Consider the following 27386-nt stretch of genomic DNA (forward strand, 5'->3'; position numbering starts at 1 on the left):
ACTTTCTGGAGGAGTATTTTTTTTATATTTATGATGGAGAATTTCAGAGCAGAATATCACCGTCAAAGGGGAAAATAAAAAAAAAAACCAACAACAACAAAAAAAACCCCAAAACCAAAACAACACTTAGGTGTTTATGGTTTTATTTTGGGGGTTTTGTGTTGGTTTTTTTTTTTTTTCATTGCAAGCTGGTAATCATTTGGCCACCCCAAGTATGAATTCTACAGTGCTGAAACCTCACTGCAATTTTCCTAGCTCTGTCCTGGCATCAAAGCCATCAGGAAAGGGAAATGCACTACCTGTGTTTTGTGCTGTTAAGTGCCAGGTGTCAAGGCAGACATAGCAGGTGCTCCCTTGATGGGGACAGGGCAGTGCATGGGGCTGGCCATTTTGGGCAGGAGTAGCCCAGGCACCTTGGAGGTTTTGGCATATCTCCTGTGTCTTGTCCTTCTAAATGTCAGCAGGATGATGGCTGGCTGGCATGGGCATTGCTAGTGGTGGACACAAGCCTCTGGCTGTGTCCCCAGCCACACTTGCCCCATGGTTGCATAAAGCACAGGCAGGTGAGCCCCCGTGCCAAAGGAAATGTGCCTGGCTGGGCTTCTGCCTTTGCCTGTGCCGTTGCCAAGACCATGAGCACAACAGAGCAACGTCCAGCAGCACCCGTGGGATTGTGGAAGCTTTACGGGCAGACCGGGAGGAAGCACTGGGAGGTCCCACAGTACTTGTCTCCTGTAATGTTTTGTGTGTTGCTGTGTCACACCTGACCTTCTGATGCTTTCTGTACCTGCAGTGGGGAGGCTCTGGCATGGTGTGTCACAGCACTTCCTTGTCCTGAGGTTTCCACTTTCCCTGGCAGATGTGCATGTCACTGGCTCCTAAATGCTTTGGGCAATGCAGAATCTCCTCCCAGCCTTTTAGGACACTTCTGTGCTCATGGGGGGTTTACTTGGGTATTGTACTTGATGGTTTTGACAGGGTGTGATGGTATCTGGAGGAGATGGGCTTCAGGACAGGTGGGGGTCATGTCCTCTCTAACGGGACACATTCCCACTCCTCTCCCTCCAGGACCAGGCAGAGGAAGGCAGAGCCAGCATCTACTGCGTAGTCTTCACCAGCTCTTGCAAAGCGACAATGCATTACTCTGATTTCCCCATCCCCAATGATCACCCCTGGTACATGCGCTACACCAGAGTAGCAGCGCATCTGCAACTACACGGAGCACTTCGACCTCCTCCAGCAAGTACAGTTCAAGGTAAAAAGCCTGGAGTGGAGAGGGGCAGAGAGTAGCCAGGGGACCTGGGCAGGAGGGACATCGCCTTGGTGTCAGGGTCTCCCTGCCACAGGGAAAATCCTGGGAGAAAATATTACGGGAAGGAAAAAAAATAGTTTCCTGGTTCTGTTAAAGCAGGCCACATCAGCTCCTCTCTCTGTCACTCCCCAGCACGAAATCACAGGGGCAAACATCCCCAGCTCCCAGCACCTCTGAATCCCACTGACTCACTAAACCTCTTGATCTGCTCTGCAGCCACCCAGTCATCTCTTTCTGTTTCCTTGAAGACCCTGGCCACCAAGGTTAAGAAACACCCTGACTTTTCTGTGATGGAGCGGTGGGAGCTGGTGACCCAGGGAGGTGGGAAGGAAGAGCTGGCAGGTTCTGATGCTGTTATGGTTTGCTCTGGGCATCATGTCTACCCAAACCTCCCCCTCACCACCTTCCCAGGTAAGCTGTATGTGTGTAATTCATCTGCTGGGATACAGCCAAGCAAATACCTTCCATCACAGTTTGTCCCCACAAAGAAAAAAATAAAATAAAAAGAGCACCTTTTCAGCATTAAAAAAGAGTGTTTTCCTTGAAAGCAATATGTTGGGGGATAGAATCCATCCAAGAAACCAAAACCTGTTTCTTGAAAAAAAAAAAAAAAAAAAAAGACTCTGTATCCAAACTGTATCAAAGCAGGGGAGTTTTTACTAGAGGTAATGCTAATCTCTCCTGGGGGAAAAAATAATTCATGGCATTTTCTTTAACAGAAGATTTTTCATAAATGGATTTTGTAAAACACTTTTTTGGCATTTTCCCATGATTTCTGATACAAGTGTCACGTGTGTTACCTGATAGCCTTTGCCTCCTTACGTACAGGCATGTTATTGGGAAAAACTTTCCCTCTGGCAAGAGATATTTGGTGCTGGGGGTTTGTTGGGAGGACACAAGCCTGAGGCACTGGATGGTCAGGAATGCTCCCCTTAGGTCCTTTGCCATGTTCTCTTTTTAAAAACGAAAGCTGCTTCCCTGTTGTTTGCAAGGTTGTAAAGCCATACCGATGGATGGAGTGTGGTTGTCCAGGTGCCTCGGGGTGATGTTGGGGTTGCAGTAGTACCCTTTTGGGGTACAGAAATACCGTGCAAAGGTATCCTGTGCTTGCACACTCTTTCTGCTTAAATACTGAATGAAGATAGAGACAGATCTCATCCAACTATGGGTTTGCAGCATCCCAGGAGACACCTGCTACTGTGAGAAATGCCCAGACAGATGCTCCATCAGCATCTGTGGGAAGGAGAGATCTCAAGGCCAGCACAGCCTCTCCTTTTCATTCCTGGAGTGAATTATGACCTTTTCTGTTCTCCTTGGGAATACAAAAGTTTAAAGACTGCTGCTTCCATAGCTGGGAGTTCAAGAGGCTGGAGAAGTTCAGAGGGAAGAAGGTGCTAGTGATAGGCTTGGGCAACTCTGGCTGTGACATTGCCATGGAGCTCAGCACCCAGCACCGTTGTGTCACAGGTATAGAGCCACTGGGTAAAGGGGGTCCCCCCATCTGCTCGAGCACAGGCCACCGCCTCCATACAACAGCCCTGGGGGCTCACAGCCATCGCAGGAGCAGCGCACCCCTACCTGGCTGTCCCCTCAGGTCTACCTGAGCTCCTCAAGTGGGTCCTAGGTGATGAGCCACCTCTGAGACAATGGCTACCCCTGAGACATGCTGGTCATCACTTGTTTCCAGACGTGGTTGGGGAACAAGCTCTCCAGGGTGCTCAGTGACTGCTTGCATGTGAGAGGCACTGAACAGGTATGCATGGGTCATCCATCCCCAGACCCCCAGGGGTGCTGGTTCCGGACAGGACTGAACTGTGCCCATCCTGGGCTGCCAGCAGAAGGCACCTCTGTGCCAGCCCCACCACCTTTGCCTTCGCAGAACTTCCCACAAGAAGCCGGTACTCAAGGACCACCTTCCGAGCTGCATTGCCTGCGGCATGGTGGTGATGCAGCTGAACGTCAAGGTGTTCAGAGAAACATGGGGTGCTTTTCACTGGGGCAGCGGGTCATTTTTCAGCCCATGGCAGTTATCAATGAAGTCCCTGTGGTGGGGCTGAAAAGCCCCTCCTGTATCACTGAACATCTTCAAGGACAGGGGAACCGGTGTTGCCACATCCTCAACACCCAAGCTTGACCCAAGCCTGGTTCTTGACACCAAAGGGTTGAGAGGCACCCAGCAGCTCAGCTGATCCCTGCAAAACCCATCTGCTGCAGGAGTGTGCTGGTTTTGACTGGAATAGAATTAAATTTTTTTCCACAGTAGCTACTACGGGCTATGCTTTGGCTCTGTGCTGAGAACAGTGTCGGTGACACAGGGACGATAACCTTCATTACCCCGAGCAGTGCTCACGCAGCGCCAAGGCATCTTATGCCCCCCACCCACCAGTAAGTGGGTTGGGGGGCACAAGGAGCTGGGGGAAGGAGGGGGGCACAGCCGGGACAGCTGACTCCCACTGCCAAAGGGATGTCCCATGCCGTATGGCGTCATGCTCAGCATATAAAGCTGGGGGAAGGAGGAGGAAGGGGGATGCTCGGAGCGATGCTGTCTGCCTGCCCATGTCCCTGTCCCACGTGCTGGAGCCCTGCTCCCCTGGGGGTGGCTGAGCCCCTGCCTGCCATGGGCAGCGGTGAGTGAACTCCTGGGTTTGCTTTGCTTGTACACCAGCTTTAGACTTACCTGCTAAACTGTCCTTGTCTCAACTCATGAGTTTTCTCACTGTTTTCCTTCCGATCCTCTCCCCATCCCACCAGGGGGGAGTAAGCAAGTGGCTGTGTGGGGCTGAGCTACTGGCAGGGGTTAAGCCATGACAAATGTCAGCATTAAATCTTTGTCAGAGCATCTTAGGAGGGATAATGTCTTGCTACATTTAGGAAAAAAAAAAAAAGAAAAAAGACATAATGGACATTTATGTGAAAGCAAATTAGATGATTTTTGAGCATGCTGGAATCTGGGTAATGGAGTATTTTTTAAGATGTCATCTTTTAGGCTGATTACCTTTGTTCCACCTTCTACTTGGTATTTTAATATATAACCTAGAACACTACTTGCACTATATTTCTACCCTGTGTTTCAAAATATTGGCTTGAACAGCTTTTTGGAAGAAGAGCTTTTGGAAGCCAAAGCACCAGGTTATATGAAAGAAAGGGCAGCGGGGAGGAGAGGCAGCCAGTGACGCTGGGAGCTGTGGGATGCACTGGGGAGGTGTTAGGGTGCCAACAAGGCAAGAAAAGATGATGTCAGGGAATGAATGAAGAGGGTTTATGGGGTGCTGGCACGTCAGCCCTCCTTCCCCGGGTGCGAACAATAGATGGATGTGGGTCAGGCTGCCACAAAGGTGCTCTGGGGCTGGCTTACACCCGCAAAGCAGTTGAATGACCTCATCGTTATCAGACATGAGGTCTGCTGAGAGCACGCTGGCTGCACCGTTCTTCCCCAGTGTTACGGGGTGTTACTGCTGGCCATTGGATCGTGGGGAAGCTGTACCCCACTGCTGGTTCTGCAGCTGTTCTCATGTGTATAAATCCACCAAACCCCACAGCATCTCTCTCCAAATGAGGGCACCGTGGGGTAGTCCTTTGCAGAGCAAAGTTGTGTCCCACCTTTCCTTTTACACCAGCTTCCGCCCTGCTCTGCTATTCAAATAATTATTTTACATGTGCAGAAGCAGTAACCACCCCATGATACTTTAACCCATTACCAGCTTGCTCCAAAAAGCCAGGATTTTAGCCAGCATTTCATGACATTGCTACTGCTGGACGCCTTGGGGATGCCAACACTGAGGCCAGCTGCTGGGTGAAGATCAAGTGAACCTGCACCATGGCCTGCAGGCCAAATGCCACAATTGTTATTATTGATTTGCTGGAGCAAGTATTCCACTCAGCAAGGACCAGTTTGCCAGCCCATTCTGCCTCCCACGGCCCAGAGCTTGCTGAAATGGTGGGAGGCAGAAGCATTGGTGTCGGGGAGTGCCTGCTCCATGCACTGTGCTGCCGGGGTTGGGCTCTCTGTACCTATGTGGGTCAGTAAATGCTTGTTTTCCAGAACTCCTCCAAATTCAAGGGACACAAGCCAGGAGGGCCTGAGCTGGCTCATGACTCACAGCTGGCTCCATTATTTTAAGGTAAGTGAGGATGGGAAGCACAACTGAGCACTCGGCTCTGCCTGTTCCGCAGTGGCATCGCACAGGGTGTGGGGACTCCCAACAGATGCATTTGCTATGGTTTGCTTTCAGACTGTGGTCATCAGGATAAAGAAAAGGAAAAATTCCAGGGCTCCTCAACCACCCACCAGTGGGTTGTTGTCACCGAAACTAATGGGAAGGAGGACCTGGCCATTTTTGGTGCTGTGATGGTTGGTGTCAGTCACCATATACATCCATCTGTCCTGCTGGAGTCTGTATGAGCTGTTTATGGAGTGCTGCTACAGGCACATATCTATGAGCAGGGTTAACAAGCTGCATGTGTACCAGATGGGGAAGTTATGTGCAGAATAATACCAGCTGAGCAGCTGCAAGGTGGGAAGCCAGGGAGGCAGCTGGCCTGTCCACAGCCCAGCAGCGATGCTGGTGCCTGGGACCCAGCCTACACCTCACTGGAGGCGCTGATCCCAAATCCTTTAGCCTGTCTTTGGCTGGAAGCCCATGGAGGTTCTCTATGTGGTCAAGGTCAGTTAGAGCTGCTTTTGAATGGGAAGATGGGTCAGATGTTCCTGAGGTCCCTTCCCATCCCATCTCCAGGATTCAACAAGGAGAACATCTCCAGGTTAAACAGGCAGGTCCTGTGGGTCACACCAGCCCCCGGCAGCTGCGGGCTGGGGCAGGGGGCTGGGAAGGGCCGGGGGGGCTGGCAGCCGGCTGGGCATGGGCCAGTGGTGTGCCCGGGTGGCCAAGGAGGCCGACAGCACCCTGGCTTGTGTCAGAAACAGCGTGGCCAGCAGGGCTGGGGCAGTGACTGTCCCCTGTGCTGGGCACTGCTGGGGCCGCCCCTGGAGCCCTGGGTTCAGCTTTGGGCCCCTCACTGCCGGAGGGACACGGAGGGGCTCCGAGGGGCTGGAGCGTGTCCAGGGACGGGCAGGGGGAGGGGATGTGTGGGGGATGGGGCACCAGGCTGGGGGGGGGGTGGGGTGGCTGGGGGTGTTCAGCCTGGAGAGGAGGGGGCTTGGGGGGTGTGATCACTCCCTACAGCTGCCTGACAGGGGCTGTAGGCAGTGGTGGTCGGTCTCTTCTCCCAGGGAACAAGTAACAGGACAAGAAGAAATAGCCTCAGGTTGTGCCAGGGGAGGTTTAGATTGGGTATTAGGAAAAATTTCTTCTCTGAAAGGGCGGTCCACTGGGACAGGCTGCCCAGGGACGTGGTGGAATCACCATCCCTGGAAGTGTTTAAGAATGCGGTGCTCAGGAACATGGGTTAGTGATGGACTTGGCAGTCCTGGGTTAACAGTTGGACCTGACGGTCTTACAGGTCTTTTCCAACATAAATGTTTCTATGATTCCTAGGGTCTGGTGAAGCTACTGGAGGTGAGGAAGATCTACTAGCTGACAGGAGCTAGCACAGCTCCACAGTCCCTGTGCTGGCTCCTCAGCAAGGTACTTCTGAGTGGTCTGAGTAGCGCCTTGCTTAGTGCTGGGGCGTTTGGCCTCTTAAAACCCCCTAACTTCTGGGAACAAATACACCAAAGTGTTTCTAGGTGGGAGGCTGGGGTGGTGGAGGGGCATGTCTCTGCCTGAACTAGGAGTGCTGCTGTGTCCCTTTGCTGGGGGATGGGAACGTTGGCCACAGGCACACATCTCCTGGAAAGGCTCTTGGGGAGGCAGCAGGGACTGAAAACACTTAAACTGCCCAGCCTGGGAGCTCCGTCAGTATTTACAGAAAAAGGAGTCAGCTGCACTGGCTAAATTTTTGAAAACAGAGACTGATGGATGACTTCAGCTGGTGGTGGTGGTAGGAAAGCACCTTCTGGTCAGGCTGTGCAGGTCTTAACCATGTGCTCTCCAGACAGCTCTTCCTTGTAATCTTTTGCTTACAAGTTACCTTAACTGTAACGCCAGTTTTCTCTGACAGTCTCTTCAGTAGTTATATTTTATTACCTGTGAAATGACAAACACAGCCCCCTTAACACTCAGAAGAGCTGAGGAAGGTCTAAAGCCCTTCCTAGTGCTGCACATTGTTTGGGTGCATCTCCCATGGCACGTGGGGAGCGTATGAGTTTATGAACTTTGAGTCCTGGTACAAAGACATGGGGAGCAAGGGATCAACATCAGGGTTGTTCTGGAGCAGTTGTCTGGGGAAGCTCGTAAACATACATTTTAAAACCTCCAAACCCAAGAAGTTACAAACTGCAGTTTGCCAGGCTTTATTAACACAATAGGTTTAACAACGACAGCAGCTTCCTCTCGACAAATTCAACAGTTTACACACTTGGAAAACATGGTGATTTATTTAATCAGGTTAAACTTTAGAGTAAAACACTTTTGCCCTCCACACAGAGACCTCCTCGCCTAGCAAGCGAATCCTTTCCCATAGCAGCTGCTACAGCCCACATCTGCTCTGGCACATCCTTTGGGTCTCCTTAACAGGGATGTCTCTTGAGAGGTTTCGGGAAGAGCTCAAGATATTGAACCTAGCTCTGATTGAAAAGAAACGTAAGTGTCCTGCCAGTGTTTGTCACTGGCAGAGTCCTCTGTGTGCTGGGAATTGTAAATAGGAAAACAGTCCCTGCTGCTTAGGGTAGAGGTTTTGTAGTCTTATTTTTAAGTAGGAAATTGCTTTTTGGCCTTGGGGCCAAAGCATAAGCAATTTTTCTGGGGCCAAAACCCAGGCTTTAAGAAATGGGGGGGTGGGAATAAATTTTTCCATCATCAGCTGCTTGTAGCCTCTGTTCACCTTATGGACTGCTGCATCCCACAGCCTTGTGGGAAGCAGTGGGAGGCAACAGCCACCTTTGAGGCAGCCTCACCTCCATGTGCAGCAAAGAAATGGTGATTAAAGCCTGCTGGTCAGTAAGGGGAGGGAGTGATAGTATTGAGGAGAAAATTAAGTGTTTCACTGATGAGCCCAGACCTCACATTCCGTCAGCTCCTGAACACATGTGGCAGCAGTGGCTGCTTGATGGTGAGCACCCTGCTTTGCTTGGAGGCTGACTTAATAAGAAATCCACTTTTGTTTCTTTTTCTTGTCCTCGTTCACCATGACACAGGCCAAACACTGCTGACACAAGCCTAGACAACAAAGTGGGCTCTGCTGAGGCTTGTTGACACATAGATTTGCCCCTCCTTGGCTTGAAGTGTTATTTTAAAGAGGTGGTAAAACCGGTGCTGCAGTGTTGCAGCAAAGGTGCCTTTCCCATCAGATTAAGACTAAATGCATGTATTAAGTTTCTCCTTCCCTCTACTTCAAGGACAAAAAGCCCATTGCAGAGCCCAGGCTTGTGCCACGGTCCAGGGAGTTTTGTTCCTCTAAGTGAGAAGGGGCTCACCAGCAGGCAGGCGCATGAGAATTCCATCCCTGGTTCTTGTCCGGAGCCACTGCTGGTTATTTACAGCTCCTGGCTCTCCCCATGGTCCTCCATGCACCCCCAGCACCTAACAGGGCTTGTGCCCCAGCATGTGAGGATGTGGACAAACCCGGCTGTTAGGTGTCCCAGGCTGGGTAGAGGGAAGGTGGTAAAACAGTTCCACAAATTACATGTCCTCATTTGGCCTTGCTCCATCCCTCGGTGAAAGCCCATTTTCCCCAGCAGTTTGTGTGTGCGATGGTGATGGCAGGGTCTCCCTTCTGTCCCCAGTGGGGTAGCAGCAGATCACACTCGCTCAGAAATAGGGGCAGGGACCTCCTCTGCCATGTCCACTTATGTCTTTGCTATGAAGAAATCCAGGGGGACTGGCCCAAGGGTATCAAGGGATGCTCTGCTTGAATACCAGGCCATGAAGGCTTTTTCCAGCCCTGAGAACATATGAAAACCCACTGATGCGTTGTCTGTTCTCTTCTCTGCTCCGCACAGACTGTTCCTGGGGAGAAGCTGGAGAGACGGGTCCCAGGTGTCCCACGATGCCAACCCCTGCCGAGCCAGCAGCAGAGGTGAGTAAAGCAACAAGAATTTCCCTGTATGTTTCCAGGGGCTTTTCAGTGCCCTGGGCATGCACATGTGTAATTACATTAATTACCTCCCTGCTATCACGTTATCCATCTCCACTGATACTTTGTTGTGTGTACCTGGTCCAGATCATAGCAGGGGTGTCTGTGGAGGGAAAAAACACAGGCCTGAGCAGATCACAGGAAAGTGAGTTTTAATCCCAGGGCACTGAAGCTTTGGAGATGTTTCTACCCCAGTCATGTGGTACCACTCATCGCACCTCATCCTGCACCTCTGGACCAGATTCCCCATCAGGGATGGCCAGAGCCACTGCTGTTGTAAGGAGCTGCAGCAAAGGCATCTGGCTCTGTTTCTATGCCAGTGGCTCATCTGTGACAAAACACAACTTGTTCTTTTAGAAAGCTCCCCTGAAATGCCCTCCCAAAAGCACAAACACCACTCCTGGGGAGGTGCCATAGCGTCCCTCTGACTGCGTCACCCAGATTCCTGCTGGGAAATTCAGAAAAGCAGGAGCATATAAAGAACAAAATAATTGCCTTTGTGGATTCCCTACTCCTTCTTGCTGAGTGCTGGCAAGCATCTTTGCAGGTGTGAGGTTTTGTGCATCCAGGGAAGAGTCTAGTGGGAGGGAAAACTGGGATACATAGCCTGTATAAATCTCAACAGTATCAAAGATGTGCAAGGCTTGTTGTCCATTTGCCTCAGTAACCGTGTCCCATTGGCCTGGGAGAACAAAATCTGAACGTTTCTTCATGCTGCTGGCAGTGGTCCGAAACCTGAATTCAAATGAGTAAGTTTGATTTCACAGGCTCCAGCCCCCACAAGCACATTGCTCACAGCCACTGCTAGCCAAACTGGGCATGAGCTCCAAACCTGACGTGCTCCCGGTGCCAAACCCAGGAGCCAGGCACTGGGCAGAAACATCAGGAGATCCTGGGGCAGGGAAGCCCGAGAAGGCTGATGTCTCTCTGTGGGAGCTGCAGATGGGTGGCAGCCCAGGCTGCCGTGCTCCCAGCACAGGGGCGGTGAGTCCTGTCCCTCCACAAACCAAACATGTTTTGTTCAAGTGCCTGGGTCCACCACAAAACTCAGCAGACTTTTCCTATGGCTAATTACCTTCCCTGTTAGGAATGCACATCTTATTTCTACTTCTAGTTTCAGCTGCCAGCTATGGGAGCTCAGCTCTGCAGTTGCCTCTGCAAATCCGAACGCAGGCACTGGGCAGGTGTCTCTGTTGTATGGAGCTGCTTTATTCACCACCCTCTGTTCTGCAGACCTTGGATGGGGTTTTTTCCCCCTCACTTGCAGCCTCCTGGGTTATTCAACCTGCTTAAAGAGCTGATACCAAATCCGGACCCATCACTCTGGGAGCGCCTTTGTCAGTGGCATGGTGATACTTCAGTGGAGCCAGAGGCTTTCACCACATCCCCTGCGCTCACACTGCAGGGCCCCTGTGAACTATCTGCTGTCACTGCATGGCACAAACATTACTTTTTTTTTTTTCTAAACACTGTTTTTCCTAAAGACCCAGCCCTCTATCCATGGCCTCTTTGTCCAGCTGCACTCATTTGCAGAGTTTTCATACTTTCTCACCAGTCACACTTCAACATATTGAGTAGCTGGGGGCAAAGCCCCATCCAAAGCCACCTTTGTTCCCTGCATTTCCATGGTCATTTAGCCCTGTGAGATACCTGGATGGGTGCTATGTCCTGCATTGATACTTCAATCAACATTCCCACTTTCTTTGTGCTTCGGACCTTGGTTTGCAGCCATTTCATGCTCTCCCAGTCTGCATGCAGAGCCTCCTGCCCACCACCAGCAGCTGTACATGTGGCCAATGAGCAGCAACTGCAAAACCAGCTTGCTTTTCTTTTTGCTTTTTGCTTTTTTTTTTTTTTTTTCCTGGAAAGTGCCCTGGTTGCAAAGTCCTGGTTGCCATAACCCTGCTGTCCATCAGCTGCTTTGGCTATCTTCTGGAAGGCAGCCATGTGGCAAGTGAGACCATCCCACAGCTGGAGCCACCCCCCCACCACACAAGTCGTCCTTGCACCACTGTGGGTCAAGGAGCGGGAGAGGCCAGCCACTCCTCCCACTGCAAACCCTGGTTGTGCAACTGCCGGACTGGGGTTGCCCGCCCTCCCCTGCCTCTGCCAAAGCACCACGGCTTGCCTATAAATTGGGAGCACAAGGGGCTCTCCCAGCAGCAGCAGCGAGACAGCGCGGGTGACCGAGGCTGGGAGGTAAGTGTCCCTGGGGGGCTGCGAAGCCTTTCCATCCCTCCCTGCCTCACACGAGCACCCCACGGCTTGAGACATCTAAGGTTAGCTGCTACAAATACTTGCAAGGACAGCACAGAAAGAGTGGCAGAAGCAGGTATGGGGTAGCAGAGACAGTATTTCCAGGATGTTACTTCTAGCTTCTCTGCAAAGGGGTAGGGAATTAAATCGCATACATAGCTGGGAGATATTTCTGATATAAGCTAACTCCCACCATGCAAACACACACAACCCCCAAAAACAGGTAATGATGAGCAGCTTATGCTAGCACTTTCTTCATTTACAAAGGGAAAAGTCCAGTTTTCATTCCAGCATTGGAGAGCAGAGTATTTGTTAGGTGCTGCCTCCCTACTGAAAGCTGATACTGATCACAGGGAATTTGGTGTTTTCTAGAAAATACAGTGTCCAACCCCACGTTTTCTACTGAAGACTTCTATTTCCTGATGAATACACTAATGTCTGTGCCCGGTGGAAGCTGAAAGCGCTTCTTGGGGCAGCGGAGCTGGTGCCACCCTGCCGTAGTGCAGTCCTAGTGTGCCAGGTTGACCACTCGGCTGAGCAGGGTGCTCCCCACCAGTGCTGGGGTTAAACCAGGGGTCGCAGCAGCACCCCTAGGGCACAGGTGTGGTGGTCCCCACTCTGGCCATGCCCAGCCCGAGCCGTGGCACCTGGCCATCATCCCTTGGTTTTCGTTGCCCAGCACTATCAAGAAGGGTTCGGGTCCATCATCCCCACTGCAGCCCTGAGAGCCTCGCAGGGCTGGATGTCAACCCAGGGGCTGTGGCCTTTCCAGTCTCGGGGTAGAGCCCTTCCCAGCCCTGCAGCAGCCCTTCTGTCCAGCCCAGCCCTTCCCAGGGGGCAGCTTTGGGAGGCAGAGGCAGAAGCAACCCTAAAGCCAAGGTGCCCTACACCCCCAGCCCCTCCTTCAGCCTCAGGAGCCAGACCAAGGTGGGCAGCATCTACCCTGGGGACAGGGATGCAGAGACTGAATAGTCCTGGTCTGCACTTTGGTTTTTTCTGAGAAAGGCAGGGACAGATCTCCAAAGATAAAATACAAATATCTGCAAGACTGATAAAGAAGAGCAGTTTAAACATAGTTTGTAAATACAAATTGGCAGTGAATTGTGGCTTAACTACATACTTTCAAAGAGAGTTTCCACGGCAACTACAGGGTTTTGAAAGCAGCCTGGTGAGTGCTCTGTAAAAGTGGATTGATTTACTAAAAAAAATATCTAAAAATAGAGAAAATTTAAAGTTGTTTAATCTAACTTGTAAATGAGCGCAGAATGCTGGTAAAGGGAACAAAGGTTTGGGGCTGGCATATAGAGAAACCCCCTAAGGAGGGTTTGCTGGCAGCTGCTCCCCGAGAGGGTGGTGACTGCCCGTGTGGTCTCTCCCAGGTTAAGCCCCGTTCACAGCCTGGGATCCCGGCGGAGACGGCAGGGATGAGAGTGGCAGTGGTGGGCGCGGGTGTCAGCGGGCTGACAGCCACCAAGTGCTGCCTGGATGAGGGGCTGGAGCCCACCTGCTTCGAGCAGAGCCAGGACATCGGGGGGGTCTGGCGCTACACGGTGAGCTGGCCATGCCTGCCCATCCCACGGGAGCTGCAGCCTGGCAGGCTGGGGAGTGGGTTGAGCTGGGCTCCAGTGGGTGGGGAGGGGGTGCCGGCGCTCGCTGGGTGCTGACTGCTCCTGGCTGCGCTCCGCAAGACCAGGGGAAAGGAAGCAAGGGGACAGTCCCCACCCCAGGGTGCACGGCTGATGCACCCTGGGGTGCTATGCCAGGAGTACATTGAGGCCGGTCGGCCAAGCCTCTACCCGTCAGTCATCAGCAACACTTCGAAGGAGATGTCAGCATTCTCTGACTTCCCCTACCCTGAGGACTTCTCCGTGTTCCTGCCCAATGCCCAACTCCTGGACTACCTCCGGCGCTATGCTGAGCACTTCAGCCTCCGGGGACACATCAAATTTGGGGTGAGTGATGGGTACCCCGGCACTACCCCACTCCCCACACATGCTGGGCGCCAGTAGTGACTCCAATTTGCTTCCATGTTTCAGACCACTGTTGTCAGCATTCGGAAACGCCCTGACTTTGCCACCACGGGCCAGTGGGATGTGGTCACGGAGGCGGGTGGGAAGCAGACATCACATGTCTTCGATGCCATTATGGTTTGCATCGGCAATTGCTCCGAGCCATCGCTCCCTCTGCACTGTTTTCCTGGTATGGTATGCAGCTGCCTGCGGTCACCTGCTTCCAGGGGCTGGGGGGAGAAGGGATAGTGGTTCCTCAGGGAAAATGTTTCCTTCCTTTTCTTGCTTCTGCTTTTCAAATATGCTGGCATGAACAGCAATACATCCTGATGCTTCAGCAGCTTTGCCTTTGCAGGCACTGGCCACTTCAGAGCAAACTTCCAAGATAGGATGGTTTAGCCTGGGAGAAACTGTGCAGTACGGGAGATGGGACAAGGTCCTCTCAGTGAAGCTCCGTCATCTTTGACAGGGCTGTATTCATCACTGCTGGAATGAATCTTCCGAGCTGTCAGCATAGAGAGGGTTGCCTTGTCGTCAGCATTATCAGGTGTTTCTGAAGCTGCTTGTAGGACAGGAGAAGAGGTTTACTGGCTTTTCCGAACCTTCGCATCCCCAGCTTGTAAAGGCTGAATCCCAAGACCGCACCAGCATAGCCCTTGTGCGTAACTGTCTTCCAAGTCCCACCCAGCACGTGTCCCTGCTCACTGCTGTGCAGGGATGCATGAGACCCCACTTTGGAGAGGAAGCACCAACCTTGTGTGTGTGGGATGTAGGGCTGCACCACCCCGAGTCCCCGGTGGCAAGTGATCACACTTCCTTGCTCTTGTCATCTGGATTGCTTTTACACCAGTTCTCCCGACAAAACCTACAAAACTCTCGAGTAATGAAAAGCTTTGTTTCTTTCTCCCCAAGGCATCGAGAAGTTTCAAGGCCAGTACTTTCACAGCCGGCAGTACAAGCATCCCGAGGTGTTCCAGGGGAAGCGGGTCCTCGTGGTTGGCATGGGTAATTCAGGAGCGGACATCGCAGTGGAGGCCAGCCGCGTAGCTGCAAAGGTACCACTGCCCCCAGGGGTGCGGGGAGGGTGATGCTGGGAGCAATAGCTCAGCTGGCCATCACTGCAGGGAGAGCCAGCCGGCTTCACCCTGCATAGTGTCCAAACAGTATTTCTGAACTTGTATTTCTTGTTCAAAAACCTACCCTGAAAGAAAGCTGGTTGTTCTCTCCCATTTCACCTCCACCATCAGCTGCTGGCAGGTCTTAAAGATGCTGTTACTGCTTTTTCATTGCATAGTGGTCTGTGCTGTGCCCCTCTGGGGTTACTTTATAAAGGCATAGAAGAGGATTCATCACCCAAATTGTTGATTCTCTCCCAGGTGACCCTTTGCACCAGCCAAGGTGCCTGGGTGATCAGCCGCGTGTTTGACTATGGCTACCCGTGGGACATGGTCTTCAACACTCGCCTTATGAGCCTGATCAGAAACCACCTCCCCCATCCCCTTTCATGGGGGTTGATTAACCACAGGGCGAACCAGTGGTTCAAGCATGAGAACTATGGCCTTCAACCAGAGAAAAGGTACTTCTTGGTGGCTCCATCCTATGTGGTGTCACAGGGCTTGTGCTGTGGGCAGCCGGGAGATCTCCAGCAACCAGCATCAACCAATGCAGCTGCCAACGCCTAGGCTGGGGTGATCTCCAGCAGAGAGTTTGTAGCCCAGTAGGAGAAAAGAAGCTGTAGCCCCTTTAAGTGGTGCAAGATGGAGCATGCTGGAAAGCCCAGGAAGGACTGGAGGAGTTTTCCTCACGAGGGTCCCTAGGAAAAGAGGAGGAGGGAGGCTTAAAGCATGGATCAGCTCTGAAAAGAGATGGTTTAAGGAGTAATTGCATGAATGGTGGAAGGTGGATGAGTCTCTCGGGCTGTGAGACAGAATGACATTGGTGCAAGGATGAAACGTGTCGGTGTGTGAAGAGGGGGGAGGCAGGGATACTTGTTGGGAGCAAACAATGCCGGGAGGTCATGGGGCTGGAGGGCCCAGGAGGAGGAGGAGAGGGGGCACTGGCAGGGCTTGTTTGTGGTGTCCAACACCCAGAGCCCCTCAGCTTTCCACAGATGCCTGGTGCGTGACCCTGTGCTGAACGACGACCTTCCAAGCTACATCCTGACAGGAAGAATTACCATCAAGCCGAGTGTGAAGGAGTTCAAGGACAACTCCGTTGTTTTCCACAATTGCCCTGAGGAGGAGCCCATCGATATCGTTGTCTTCTGCACAGGCTACAATGTCTCCTTCCCATTCCTAGAAGAAACAGTTGTCAAGATGGAAAACAAGCACGCGTCCCTCTACAAATACGTGTTCCCAACCCACCTGCAGAGGCCCACCCTGGCTGTCCTTGGGCTGATAAAGCCATTAGGAGCCATCATGCCTGTGTCAGAGATGCAAGCACGCTGGGTGACCCGTGTCTTCAAAGGTAGGAGAGCTAACATGAGCTCTCCTGTGTACCCAAACACAGTTCAGGCTGGACACGTTCTTGTCCCCTCTATACACTAAGAGGGATTTCTGTCCCTGGAGACCCCAGAGCTAAGAAGCTCCCTTAGAAGTGGATAAGGGAGCATTTCTAGGGCTCAGACTTCCCAAGTTATTTCACTCTAGCTGAGCTACAGCAACACAAGTGCGTGCTTGCTCCAAGCTACATCCAAGTTCATGACATCTACATCTTACTTTTTTTTTTTTTAATTTTGCCTAGTAAGCTGATGCATCTAAGTTAACACTTTGTACCCCGTTTGCTGCAAGCCAAGAGTGTGCGCTCCATTGCTTGCTGTGACTCAGCTGATGTGCAGTCCTGAACCTGACCATGGTCTGAACTAGGTTGCTCAAGACAGTATTTTCTCTCTAAATTATTTTAGAAGTCAGAGCACAGAGATGGATTTGTAAACCTGGATGCACAGATAAGAATTGTCATTAAGATACTGTGGTGGATCCATCCTGGCAGGATTCACTGCTCTTTAAGGCACAGGGAGGTTTTTCTACCATGACTACCAGAAGAGTCCCATTGCCCCTCAAGAGTAATTATTTGTAATTACTGGAGTGAGGAAAGAAACTTGCTGGAGGGGTGGTGTTGCTTTCTTTTTAATAGAAGTAATAATAATAACCTCTTACTGGGCTGGTGTGGAGGGCTGCATCAGGGCTCCTCCACAGAGCCAGGGGAAGCTGTGGGGTTTCTCCTTGGCATGACCCTCTCTGGGGCTTGCACGGCCCATCTCACCCCACATCATCTGCCTGTGCCCTGACAGCACAAATCTGTCAGAGCAGGAAAAAGTGCAGGTGAATTTGTACTGCTGTGGAGGGCTGGTCTCTGGCAGAACTGCCACTGCCAAGCTAAATCCAAGCAATGAGGCTTTCCTGCCCTCCTGGGGAAGGGCTTCCCATGTTTTGCATCACTGAATGAGTTCACAAGTCCTCCTAGGAGCTAAAGTCTGCAGGACGCTCTCCTCTCTCTTCTAGGCTTGTGTCAGCTGCCTCCTCAGTCTGTCATGGAGAAGGAAGTAAATGAGAACAAGAAAATCCAATTGCAATGGTAAGCTGCTCTCCAGAGCACCAAAGGTTTTTGGGTGGATTGAAAAGCCCCTGGACTTTGGAGCACAGCAACACGCAGGCTCGTGCTCTGCAGCTGCTCCCTGCATGTACAGCAAAGGCGAGGGGGCAGCACCCAGGTCCAGCCACCCCTTTATTCCCTTGTGCCAAGCCAACCTAACCTTCGATTTGACACTCATATTTTGCCTCTTGATGATGGGAAAAAATCAATTCAGGATAGCTGAGACTACATCTTGCCTGGGAGTTGGGAAAGTGTGCCAGGGTCCCCAGGATTGAGAGAGAAAATGACAAAGAAAATGATGGCAATAAATGCAAAGTGATTTGGGGGGGGAAAGCAGCCAACCTGAGATGTATGTACAAATCATCTCAGATCTCAGCATGGAAATCCAGCTCACTGAGAATAGGTGTCTCAGCACACTGGCATGTGGTTCAGTGGGCAGGCAAAAGGTCAAATCAAAGGCTAAGAAATATTAGGCTATTAATTAGATAAACTCGGGAAACTGTGTGATATAGTAATCCGTGGTTCACCTAGATTGCTATAGTAGAAAAGGTATGGAAGAGTGAAATACAGACTTGCCCAGAACAGTTGTTGTACCATAAAAGGCTAAACACACATGGCTTTTTTCAGCCCACTGAAAAAAGGGCACAAAGCTGTCAGTTCTGCAGAGAAGGTGAACTGGAAGCAGTTCTCTAATTTACCATGTATTTTTGCAATACTCGGTGGAAATTAATGTGAGGGAAGGTAAAGGGTGCTGCCTTTCTCATGCTGCATGTGACTTCCCTGCAGAGAGAAAAGGAAAACTAGTTTTTTAAAAAAACCACAAACCACAAACCCTAAAAAAATGGTTTGACAAAGTCTTTTAGAAACGGTCCACCAAGGTGAAGGGGGGGGGGGGCAGATGCAACCTGTGGGTGTTGAAGTGAAAGTCCAACTGATGCAACATGAGAAAGGTGTGCAGCAGAGCCAGCATCACTTTACACATGCTGTGTCACGGGCAGGATTCGGGCGCAGGCAGAGCCAGGCTCCTGCTGCACCTACACCCAGCCCTTTCCTAAGAGGAACCCAGTTGTGTCGGGACACAGCAATGACAGGGATGCAGAGGATCTGACCTCCAGTTCCTCTCAGCCCTGTTGACACCGATCCTTCTCCCACCTCTTTTTCTTCTCTGATTCATGAAGGTTTGGTCTGTCCTTTGATGAAGTCCTCAAAACAGATTGGCTGGCCTACCTGGACCAGCTCACCTCCTTCATTGGGGCCAAGCCCAGCGTGCTGCGGCTGCTCTGCAGAGACCCCCGGCTGGCCCTCGCCATTTTCTTTGGCCCCTGCACCCCCTACCAGTACCGGCTGGTGGGCCCCGGGCGCTGGGAGGGGGCGCGCCAGGCCATCCTCACCCAGTGGGACCGGACCCTGAAGCCCACAAGAACGCGAGTCTCTGCCAACTCCTCCAGCCTCTGTCCTTCCCTCCTGACGGTGGTGGGGTTCCTCCTGCTCCTGGCTACCCTGCTTTTTGGTTTCCAGTAGATTTTGGAGCCTGTTTGGTTGGTTTTTTTCCTTGTCCTTGCAGATGTTATCTCAGGTCAGACAGCTCCACAGGCTACCGTGGGACAAGAGGAAAGGGATTTCAGCAGAACACAATTAATTAAAATACGTTAACCAGTAGCAAAAACCTCTCTCTGCTCTAGCTCACCCCCAAGCACAGCTCTACAGACCTGATGAGCTGGGGGTGGGCACCACCCTGCCCCCCCCCTCCCCCCCCCAGCATTTATTGCCCCTCTGTGGCTCTCCTGCCCGCTGCTGTGAGCAAAGCTGTGCCAGGACCATGCTGGCTGGGATGCAGCGAGGACAAGACTAGGAAAAATGGCTTTGGGATGGCTTTTTGAGATGGAAGGGAACACAGGCATCCAGCCTTGCACCAAATCACCTGGGAATTGGGGTCTTTAGTCCAGCAAGGGCTTTTCTAGGTTGGGTACACAAGTCAGGCTTTCCTTTCTTCCAGCCTTAAACCTTATGACCCAAAAATCCCAGTTTGGGTTGAATCCGGGCATCTTTCCAGCAAAAGAGCCCTGGCTGCTGTCATCTTGAGCCTGGGGCTGGTACTCTGTGGGGCTGAGCACTCCCGTCTCCGTTTCCCTGCACTTCCCAGTGCCAGACAGTCCTGGGGCTTATGTTTTGTGCACAGAGAGACTTTCAATCAGTAAAATTTCATCAGCTGTGGCAGGAGTATGCTGCAAGCTGCCACCTCATTGTCTCCCTGTGTGCACAGGAAGAGCTGGGGGGTTCTGTGCCTGGGCTGGAGCCACGCAGGCAGGTGCCATGGGCAACCCAGAAGCCTGGGGCTGCAAGAGCTTTCATTGACCACCAAAAATGAGGCTGCACTGCGCACCATGTCCCCCATCCATGCCGTCTGCTGGCATGCAGGCAAAGGGGGCACCGATCAGGGCACCCCCAAGCTGCTGCTGGGGCTGGGGCCGTGGTGAGCTGCAGCGTGGGATCTCTTGCAAGTGTGGCCCCCATGGCATTACAGTCTGGATTTCCACCCACCACCGGCATTGCTGCCGGGAGGTTGAGAACTTTCTGTCAGCGCATTTAAGCACAGCAGAGTGAGGGAGCATGGGTGTAAAGGTCGGTGGTGCAAGAGCCGTGGCAAGCTGCCTGGACTTCAGCCTTTCCTCTAAATCCATAGCTGGAGAAACTCAAAGGAAAATTCAGCCGAAGCCTGAGCAGCGAAGGCACGGCACTTCCCTGCAAGGTTTGCTCCTCACTTCTCTCCAGCTGGGTTTTGGAGGTTTTAAAAGCGGGCAGCCGGCTTCCCGGGGTTCTGGTGTTCGACACTAGCTTCGCCTCACTGCTGGCAGGGGGAGAGGGGGTGTCGCGGGGAGCCTCTGCCGCAAAGCTCTCTGCAGGCAGTGCTGGAAAAAAGGGATGACTTTAGCATCCTGGGCACGTCGCTGCCCTTCCCCAAAGCCAGCGGAGGCTCCGGAAAGTGGGGGTGGGCAAGTTGGTGGTATGTCCTGTCCTGTTCCTGCAGATCAAGGAGTGGCTCAGGCTGGGCTTCTCCACACAGAAGGGTTTTTTGCGCCTCCCCCATTTTCCCTGGCTTTCCGCAGTTTCCTCCAGTTCCTGTTTATGTGAACAATTTTTGACATGAAATGGATACCAAAAAAGTTATAAATTACTCTTTCTTTAGGCTCTGCAGTAGGTGTGTTTGTTATCTAATCAAAGTTCACGTGGGTTCATTTTTTTCCCCACTAGTTTTGTTGCTTTCCAGTCAAGATCGATGCAGCTCAGCTTACACACCCTGGGTTTTGAGTTCCTCCCATTTATACCCGCGTTTCCTGGGTTTCTTACCTTTTGTATATTCTGTAATCCCAGCTGCGCTTTCACTGGGCTGGCTAACTTCTGAATCGCTGAATCGCTGTGCTCCTGCTCACTCAGGCATTGCTTTTTTTTAAAAAAAAAAAATAAAAAGAAACCCTTTTGTTTTGGAGAGAATGCCCTTTAACGGGAAATTAAAAAGGAAAGCGTGAAAGCAAGCCGGCTTGGCTGGAATTGTTTCTTCAAAAGGTTTCAGTAGGCTCACTTTGCAGGCAGAAGCAGATAGCTGTGAGCCCCTTCCCCTCCTTTAGGCCACGAAAGGTAATAAACAGAAGCAGCAGTGCGGCGAGGTTTAAAAGTGCCTCCTTTTCCCCAGTGCCTCCTTTTCCCCTGCCTGCGGGAGGGGAATCGCTGGGCCTGCGGTGTGGGCTTAGCACAGTGGGAAGGGGAATGGGCAGCATCCATCCGTAACGCTCGAGCCCAGAGCTGGTGATGGATTTCTCCAAGGATGGTTTTCCACCGTGGATACCTGGCAGCCAGAGAAGACACAGGGTGCTTTGCTGGGGATGGGGAAAAAGGGACTGGTGTTCCTGCTAATCCCTGGGCTGTTTTATTTCCAGTCGCTCATTGTCTGCTGCGGGACAGCATGGTGCGGCGCGTGGCTGTCATCGGGGCGGGGGTCAGCGGGCTGGCCTCTGTCAAGAGCTGCCTGGATGAGGGGCTGGAGCCTACCTGCTTTGAGAAGAGCGAGGACATCGGGGGGCTCTGGCGCTACACGGTCAGTGGGCTCTGCCTGCGTGGGGAGGATTGTCCCTGGGTTTGTCCCCTCCCTCGGATGCCCTTTGCCTGCAGCAAAGAAGAAAGGGTGGCCATGCCCTCAGGGACCGTCCCTGTCCTGGCACAGTGCTCTCTCTGACTCCAAGGTGGAGAAGGAGATGGAGGGAGGAGAAGCCATGGTCACCAGGTGCTAGTCCTGGTTTATTCCTTGTACCTGAACACAAGGAGGAAAAACACTCAAACACTTTGAGGGGAGAAAGTCCTTCCCCACACACCTGCAAACAGCACTGCTGGCTTCACACAGGACTCCACGGACAGTGGGAGGGTCAGTGTGTACCGCTCCATCATCACCAACACCTCCAAGGAGATGTCCTGCTTCAGCGACTTCCCCTGCCCAGAGGATTTTCCCAGTTTCCTACCCCACAGCCTCCTCCTGGAGTACTTTCGGATGTATGCCCAGCACTTTGACCTCCTGCGGCACATATGCTTCAAGGTGAGCAGGGAGCCCAAACGCTACAGGAAGAAGAGCTGTCAGTGGCTGCAGATAGTAGGGCATCATCACCCAGGTGGGATGGGACAATGCCATGAGGACCATGTTTTAAATTAGGCTGCGCAAACATGGGCTGCCTGGTGCTGATGCATCAATGCATCAAACATCAACCCCCCCTGCCTGGTGCTGATGCATCAATGCATCAACCCCCCCTCAATGCCATCACCAGGGGAAAGGTGCACGGTGGGATTTAACAGCTTCAGAGATGACATGCAGCTCCCCAGGGACCCAGCCTGCCTCTGGCAGCCCCAGCCCTTTGCAGGCAGGTCCTCTCCAAAGCACAGCACAGTTCCTGACTGCTGTTTTGTTGGGCTTTGGTGCAAGACGACAGCTCTCAGCGTGAGAAAGCGCCCAGATTTCACCACCTCGGGCCAGTGGGAGGTGGTCACCGAGACCAACGGCGTCCAGGAGTCGCACATCTTCGATGCTGTCATGGTTTGCACTGGCCATTTCCAGGAGCCCTATTTACCGTTGGCTTCTTTCCCAGGTAAGCCCTGCCTCAGCAGCAGGGTGGGCTGGGGCTGCCCCCCAGGGTTTCACCCAGCACCCATGGGTCCCTTGGCTGCATTTTCCTCTTTGAGACTGCCTGCTCCACGAAGACCCCACGCTGGGGCAGGTGGGACCCACACCCCATGGGAATGATGAGGACCATTCCTGGGAATAGGAAAAACACCTCATAAAGATGCAGCCAGGGTCTTGCACGAGAATTTGCAAACCAGGACTGAGCTGATGAGGTGTGGGAGGGCAGTATCACCCAGGGAGCTGAGACCTCTGTGGGCTTCTCAGCTGCAAGGAGACGTGGGAGGTGGAGGGTTGGGGGCTGCAGAGGGTCTGGGCATGAGGCTGGGACAAGCAAATGTATCTGGCAGTAGGAGATGCTCCCTGCTCTGCCTAGGTATCGACACTCACTTCAAAGGCCAGTATATCCACAGCAGGGAATACAGAGATGTGGAGGCTTTCCGGGGAAAGCGGGTCCTCGTGATCGGCATTGGCAACACTGGCGGTGACCTCTCCGTGGAGCTGAGCCGTGTGGCTGCAAAGGTACAGCTCCACGGCAGTGCCGAGCCTGGCCAGGGACCACAAGAACTGGTGGCTCAGGGTACATGCAGGAAGCTTTGCCCACCGGGTTTCTCAATAAATAGCATTTCAAACGGAGGGCAATTGAAGAAGCTCTGCAATTCCTGGAGGGTGTGGGCCACCTAAGGTGTGGCCATTCAGCAGCTGCAGGGACTTCGCAGAAGCCACTGCAAGCTGTTTGGTTCATCCAGACACCGTCTCCTTCCCTCGGGACAACCGTCTCAGCTCCCAAGCGCAGGAGATGGGATTTGATGTTCAGGGGAAAACTGGCAAGATGTCCGGGCAGGCTGCTGAGACCTGCCTTCTCCCCTAGGTGTTCCTCAGCGTCAGGAGCAGCACGTGGGTGTTCAGCCGGATCTCAGACCATGGCTTCCCCTTCGACATGGTCAACACCACCCGCTTCAACCACTTTCTCGACTGGCTTCTCCCATCAGCTCTCACAAAGAGGATTAGGTTTTGGAAGTTCAATTCATGGTTTAACCACAAGAACTATGGCTTGGCTTCCACAAAAAGGTGTTTTTTCTGACTATTTTATTAGTTGCTATGGAGGTTTTAATGGCTTGAAGTGCTCAGTTTTTAATTTCAGGGAATATTTGTGGAATAGAAAATCATTGGAGGGGAACTTCGGCCACAAAAGAAGTTTCGGGTCCCTCCCAGATGCTAACATTGCTGTCTTCTTTTCCACCTGCAAGCTCCAACTTCAAGATAATTATCAATGAAGAGCTGCCGTTTTGCCTTCTCTCTGGGACTGTTGTGTTGAAGCCGAAGGTGAAGGCATTCACTGAAAGCTCTGCTGTTTTCGAAGATGGGACAGAGCAAAACATCGACGTGGTGCTCTTTGCCACAGGCTACATCTTCTCGTTTCCCTTCCTCGAAGAGTCAGTTCGCAGCCTCTTCGATGATAACCGTTCCCTCTATAAACGCATCTTCCCTCCTCAGCTGGAAAAGCCAACGCTGGCCATCATCGGCTTAGTCCAGCTGACCGGCTCTGTGATGGTGGGAGCAGAAATGCAGGCTCGCTGGGTGACGGGGATCTTTGCAGGTGGGAGACGGGGTGCAGGGATGGGGGATCTGCTGGGGTGGGAGGTGTGGGGCAGCCTGACCTGCCATCCACAGAGCCTAGGGTGTATTTCAGCTCCTGCCACAGTGCCATGGGTATTAGTGGCACTGTAGCCTCTGCCCCCCAGCTGCACCCCCATACCCCTTCACGCACCGTGCCCTAACCCACAAGCACAAACGCTTTCAGTCAGGGGGCTGGGGGCATGGGAGGGGGGTGAACTTTTCAGCCTAAGGTGCTGCTGGAGGTCTCTGGTTTCTCTGTTCTTCTCAGGCTGGAACAAGCTCCCTCCCACCAGCAGGATGATGGCTGAAGTTTCAAAGAAGAAGCCACAGGTCAAAAGGTGCACGATGCTCCTGCACTTGGGGCGCAATGGGTGCTGTGTGCCAGGATAACCCCAGGGAAAGCGGGGTCCTGTAGCAGTCATGGGAGGGAACCACCTAGGGCACCCAACTCTTCTTGGATATATTTATTCCCTCACCACCCGTAGCGAAGTGGGGAGATGCTGTTGTGGCTCCTTGATGGACAACGGATCAAGACACCCAGGGCACATTGCGCTGGAGCAGCTTATGGCAGGACCCAGGACCTGCAGGGCCCCTCCACCAGGCCTCCAAGCCAAGTCCTAATTCCCATTACGTCAAGATGGAGGTTTGGTTTCCTCCAGACTAAGGGTGCCATCTCGTGGCTTCTCCCTCCCAAATCCAGGCAGCGGGAGCACTTGGGTCAGGGCCAAGCCCGACCCAGAAACCCCGCTGGAGCCAGGCGATGAAGGGAGGGGACAGTTTGGTGGCACTTTTTGACAGGTCACCATGACTACTAGACAAGGTGGGGACCCATCCGTTGTGTACATAGGAGCTAACGCCCTGCCTTGCTGGCACTGGGATTTTACAGGAGGTTGAGACAGGTCCCCAAGGCTGTGGGACAGGTGGTGGTGGACATGCTGCCTGGCAGCATCTTTCAGAAGCAAGGAGGAGCCCTCGGGCCAGGCGGGGTGCAGGCTGGACTGGGGCTGCCAGCAAGGCAGAGCTGGCTCATAGGACACTGAGGAAAAGCCAGGACGAAACAGAGCCACGGGGATTGTCACCAGGAGCCCCAGCGACTGCAGACAATGTGTCTGCATCAGACCGATGCTGTCACACACAAATACGGGAGTCAGGGGTGCAATGGAGGCAAACTCAAGGCTGTCCCAGATTTGCTGAAGCACACATCTTCCCTCCTGCAAGGGAGATGAGGCTTCACGCCAAAAAACCCTGGAGGTCCCTCCCAGCGTGGGAAGCTTTCTGCATCTCCCAGTTTTCCCCAGTCCCCTTGGCAGTCTTATCTGTGAATATCTATTTCTCTGCCTCTCAAAATCAGCCAAATCCACACCTGTGATCCTTGGGGAAGGACACAGCGTGGGTATTTGGGGCATTACGATGGCAGTATAATACTAGAACTGTTTCTGAAGCCACAACTAGGATGCGGAGGCAAAACAAGCTTCTGCCTAGTCCCTGCCCCAGGTGAGTGCTGGAGACCAGCCCCACGGAGGCTCTATCAGTGCCTTTGGGTTCACGTGGGGCCACGGGAGCTCAGCCCTGGAAACCAGGGCTCGACCGATGCCAGAGCCCAGAGCTTTTGCTTTCTGTGGAGCTGGGAACCAAGATGGGATGATGCTATTTGATCTTGTCTCTTTTATGTGGCCTTGAAGGAATCCATCCGAGAGGGAGAACCTGAAGATGAGCTTTATCAGCTACACCGATGAAATCGCTTCGTGTGCTGGTGTAAAGCCCAATGTGCTGAGGCTGCTCCTGACAGACCCCCGGCTGGCCCTGGCTGTCTTCTTCGGGCCCTGCTCGCCCTACCAGTACCGGCTGATGGGACGGGGGAAGTGGAGCGGGGCCAGAGACGCCATCCTGACTCAGTGGCAGCGGACGCTGAAGCCCTTGAGAACGCGGGTGGTGGATGACCCCTCTGACAGCTGGCACTGGATGTACCTCCTGGCCCTGCCAGTGGCTCTCACAGCAGGTCTCCTCCTCTCCAAATCCCCCCGGCTGGGCTGGACCCTTGGAGCCCCCCAGCTGTAGGAGGAACACGGTGGGATCCGGCGCCGGCGTGATGCCGTGCTGCTGCCAGGTTGTCAGCCAGGCTCCCCGACCTCCTCCCGCCGACCATCCACACCCACCCAGGGATTTTTTTTGGAGCATTTCCCCCAAACCTGCTGTGATCCCTGCCCGCACTGCTCCAGCCCAGCGTGGTGCAGATCTCCAGCGGGCTTTTGGGAAGCGCCATTTTGGGATGGCCTGGCATGCACGGCGCCAGCCTCCCTCCCCTGCTCGCCCAGCCAGGCCCACACCTGGTAGCTTTTGGGACACAAAGGGAGCACAAATAAACCTCACGGATTTGGTCTCTGGTAGTTTTATTGATGGGTTATTATCGGGGGAGGGGGGTCAAGTGGATGCAGTGCCCCCAGGTGTGGCAGGGGGGGAGCCCCCTCCTAAGAAATAATATATACAGGGATACATGCAGGCGGGCGAGCTTCTCTGCCGCCGTCCCAGCAGCCCGAGTCTCGCAGGGAAGGCCGAAGCCCACGGGGGGAAGGCAGAGCCTCCCCAGGCACCCGCGGGGGCCTCCGGCTGGGGCTGAGGAGCAGAGCGGGCAGGATCTGCCCGCCCCCGACCCGCGGCCTCTGGGCTCGGGGCAGCCGCGTCCCCGGCACCGCTCCCGCCGGCCGCAGCGAGCTCCGTGCCCGTCCCGCCACCCCCGCGTCGCCAGGGGGCGCGCCGGGGGCGCCCGCCCGACTGCGGCACGGCGCGGCGCGCGTCACGTGAGCAGCGGGGGCGGAGCCCGGGCGCGCGGGCGCGGTGAGGTCAGACGTCGTTGGCGCCGGCTTGGCCGCCCGCCATCTTGGCCCCTGTGTGGTAAGCGGCTGAGGCGCGGCGTCGAGGTGCCGGGAACGGCAGCGGCCTCGCCGAGTCCGGGAGCCCTCCCCGGGAGGCCCGAGCGCCGGCCCGCCGCGCTGCGCGCCAGGTAAGCGGCGGCCCCTCCGCCTTCCAGCGGAGCCCCGCGGGCCTGCGGCGCAGACCGGTGCCGGCAGGGAGCGGGCGAGCGGCCTGCGCCGCATGGCCCCGGGCGGAGGCGGCTTCCGCCCGGCCTGGCGGCGGCGGCGGCCGGCCCGCGGCCTGTGGGGAGGGGGGTGCCCGTGGGGGCCAGCACCCCGCTGCCCGCCGCGGCGGGAGGCGGCGGAGCCCTGGGCCCGCGGTGGGCTGGCGGGCGGGCTGGGCTGCTCGGCGCCGCTGGGCCGTACCGCACCGCATCGCCGCCTGGGGCCGG

At 53.7% G+C, this 27386-nt stretch overlaps 3 protein-coding genes across 35 annotated transcripts in view; all 3 read left to right on the forward strand.

The window, feature by feature from the left end:
- Positions 1–1073: 1073 nt before the first annotated feature.
- On the forward strand, positions 1074–18835 carry LOC101910598 (flavin-containing monooxygenase 1). Of its 10 annotated transcripts, XM_055815511.1 has the most exons (13): positions 1166–1255; positions 5355–5433; positions 6808–6897; positions 7798–7953; positions 9312–9388; positions 13081–13251; positions 13465–13653; positions 13738–13900; positions 14623–14765; positions 15087–15286; positions 15821–16176; positions 17211–17283; positions 18480–18835. In XM_055815511.1, exons 4-13 carry the CDS (start codon positions 7890–7892, stop codon positions 18820–18822), a joined length of 1779 nt encoding a protein of 592 aa, XP_055671486.1. In that variant the 5' UTR covers positions 1166–1255; positions 5355–5433; positions 6808–6897; positions 7798–7889; the 3' UTR covers positions 18823–18835. The 10 variants fall into 10 exon arrangements, with proteins under 10 accessions (XP_027647916.2, XP_027647917.2, XP_055671486.1 ...); XM_027792121.2 differs by lacking the exon at positions 5355–5433 and having other exon boundaries at positions 1238–1255; XM_055815513.1 differs by lacking the exon at positions 1166–1255 and having other exon boundaries at positions 3781–5433; positions 7888–7953.
- A 333-nt stretch (positions 18836–19168) lies between these two features.
- On the forward strand, positions 19169–26404 carry LOC101910771 (dimethylaniline monooxygenase [N-oxide-forming] 4). Of its 3 annotated transcripts, none has more exons than XM_027792125.2 (9): positions 19169–20050; positions 21237–21394; positions 21698–21886; positions 22268–22430; positions 22839–22984; positions 23334–23533; positions 23713–24062; positions 24351–24420; positions 25765–26404. In XM_027792125.2, the coding sequence occupies exons 1-9, from the start codon at positions 19912–19914 to the stop codon at positions 26138–26140; spliced, it is 1791 nt and encodes a 596-aa protein (XP_027647926.2). In that variant the 5' UTR covers positions 19169–19911; the 3' UTR covers positions 26141–26404. The 3 variants fall into 3 exon arrangements, with proteins under 3 accessions (XP_027647926.2, XP_027647927.2, XP_005241303.2); XM_027792126.2 differs by having other exon boundaries at positions 23713–24016; positions 25765–25890; XM_005241246.4 differs by having other exon boundaries at positions 19958–20937.
- Positions 26405–26923: 519 nt separating this feature from the next.
- The window catches only part of PRRC2C (proline rich coiled-coil 2C), a 75527-nt gene continuing 75064 nt past the window's right edge, over positions 26924–27386 (forward strand). For 11 of the 22 annotated variants that reach the window (XM_055814813.1, XM_055814817.1, XM_055814815.1 and 8 more), the window contains exon 1: positions 26924–27083. The gene's annotated coding sequence lies outside the window, so the exon portion shown is untranslated. The remainder of the gene's footprint in view (positions 27084–27386) is intronic. The other 11 variants (XM_055814825.1, XM_055814818.1, XM_055814829.1 and 8 more) reach the window with 1 other exon arrangement.

This window comes from Falco peregrinus, chromosome 10 (genome assembly GCF_023634155.1).
Source record: "Falco peregrinus isolate bFalPer1 chromosome 10, bFalPer1.pri, whole genome shotgun sequence".
NCBI classification, from domain to species: domain Eukaryota; kingdom Metazoa; phylum Chordata; class Aves; order Falconiformes; family Falconidae; genus Falco; species Falco peregrinus.

Excerpts from the sequence above, each read along its gene's own strand:
- LOC101910598 (XM_027792115.2), top strand. The coding sequence starts at position 1,135 with ATGCATTACTCTGATTTCCCCATCCCCAATGATCACCCCTGGTACATG. Across the intron at positions 15,287-15,820 it reads GGCCTTCAACCAGAGAAAAG|ATGCCTGGTGCGTGACCCTG; the intron begins GTACTTCTTGGT and ends AGCTTTCCACAG. Across the intron at positions 17,284-18,479 it reads AAGAAAATCCAATTGCAATG|GTTTGGTCTGTCCTTTGATG; the intron begins GTAAGCTGCTCT and ends TGATTCATGAAG.
- LOC101910771 (XM_027792125.2), top strand. The coding sequence starts at position 19,912 with ATGGGTGTAAAGGTCGGTGGTGCAAGAGCCGTGGCAAGCTGCCTGGAC. Across the intron at positions 21,887-22,267 it reads TGCGGCACATATGCTTCAAG|ACGACAGCTCTCAGCGTGAG; the intron begins GTGAGCAGGGAG and ends CTTTGGTGCAAG. Across the intron at positions 24,421-25,764 it reads AAGAAGCCACAGGTCAAAAG|GAATCCATCCGAGAGGGAGA; the intron begins GTGCACGATGCT and ends GTGGCCTTGAAG.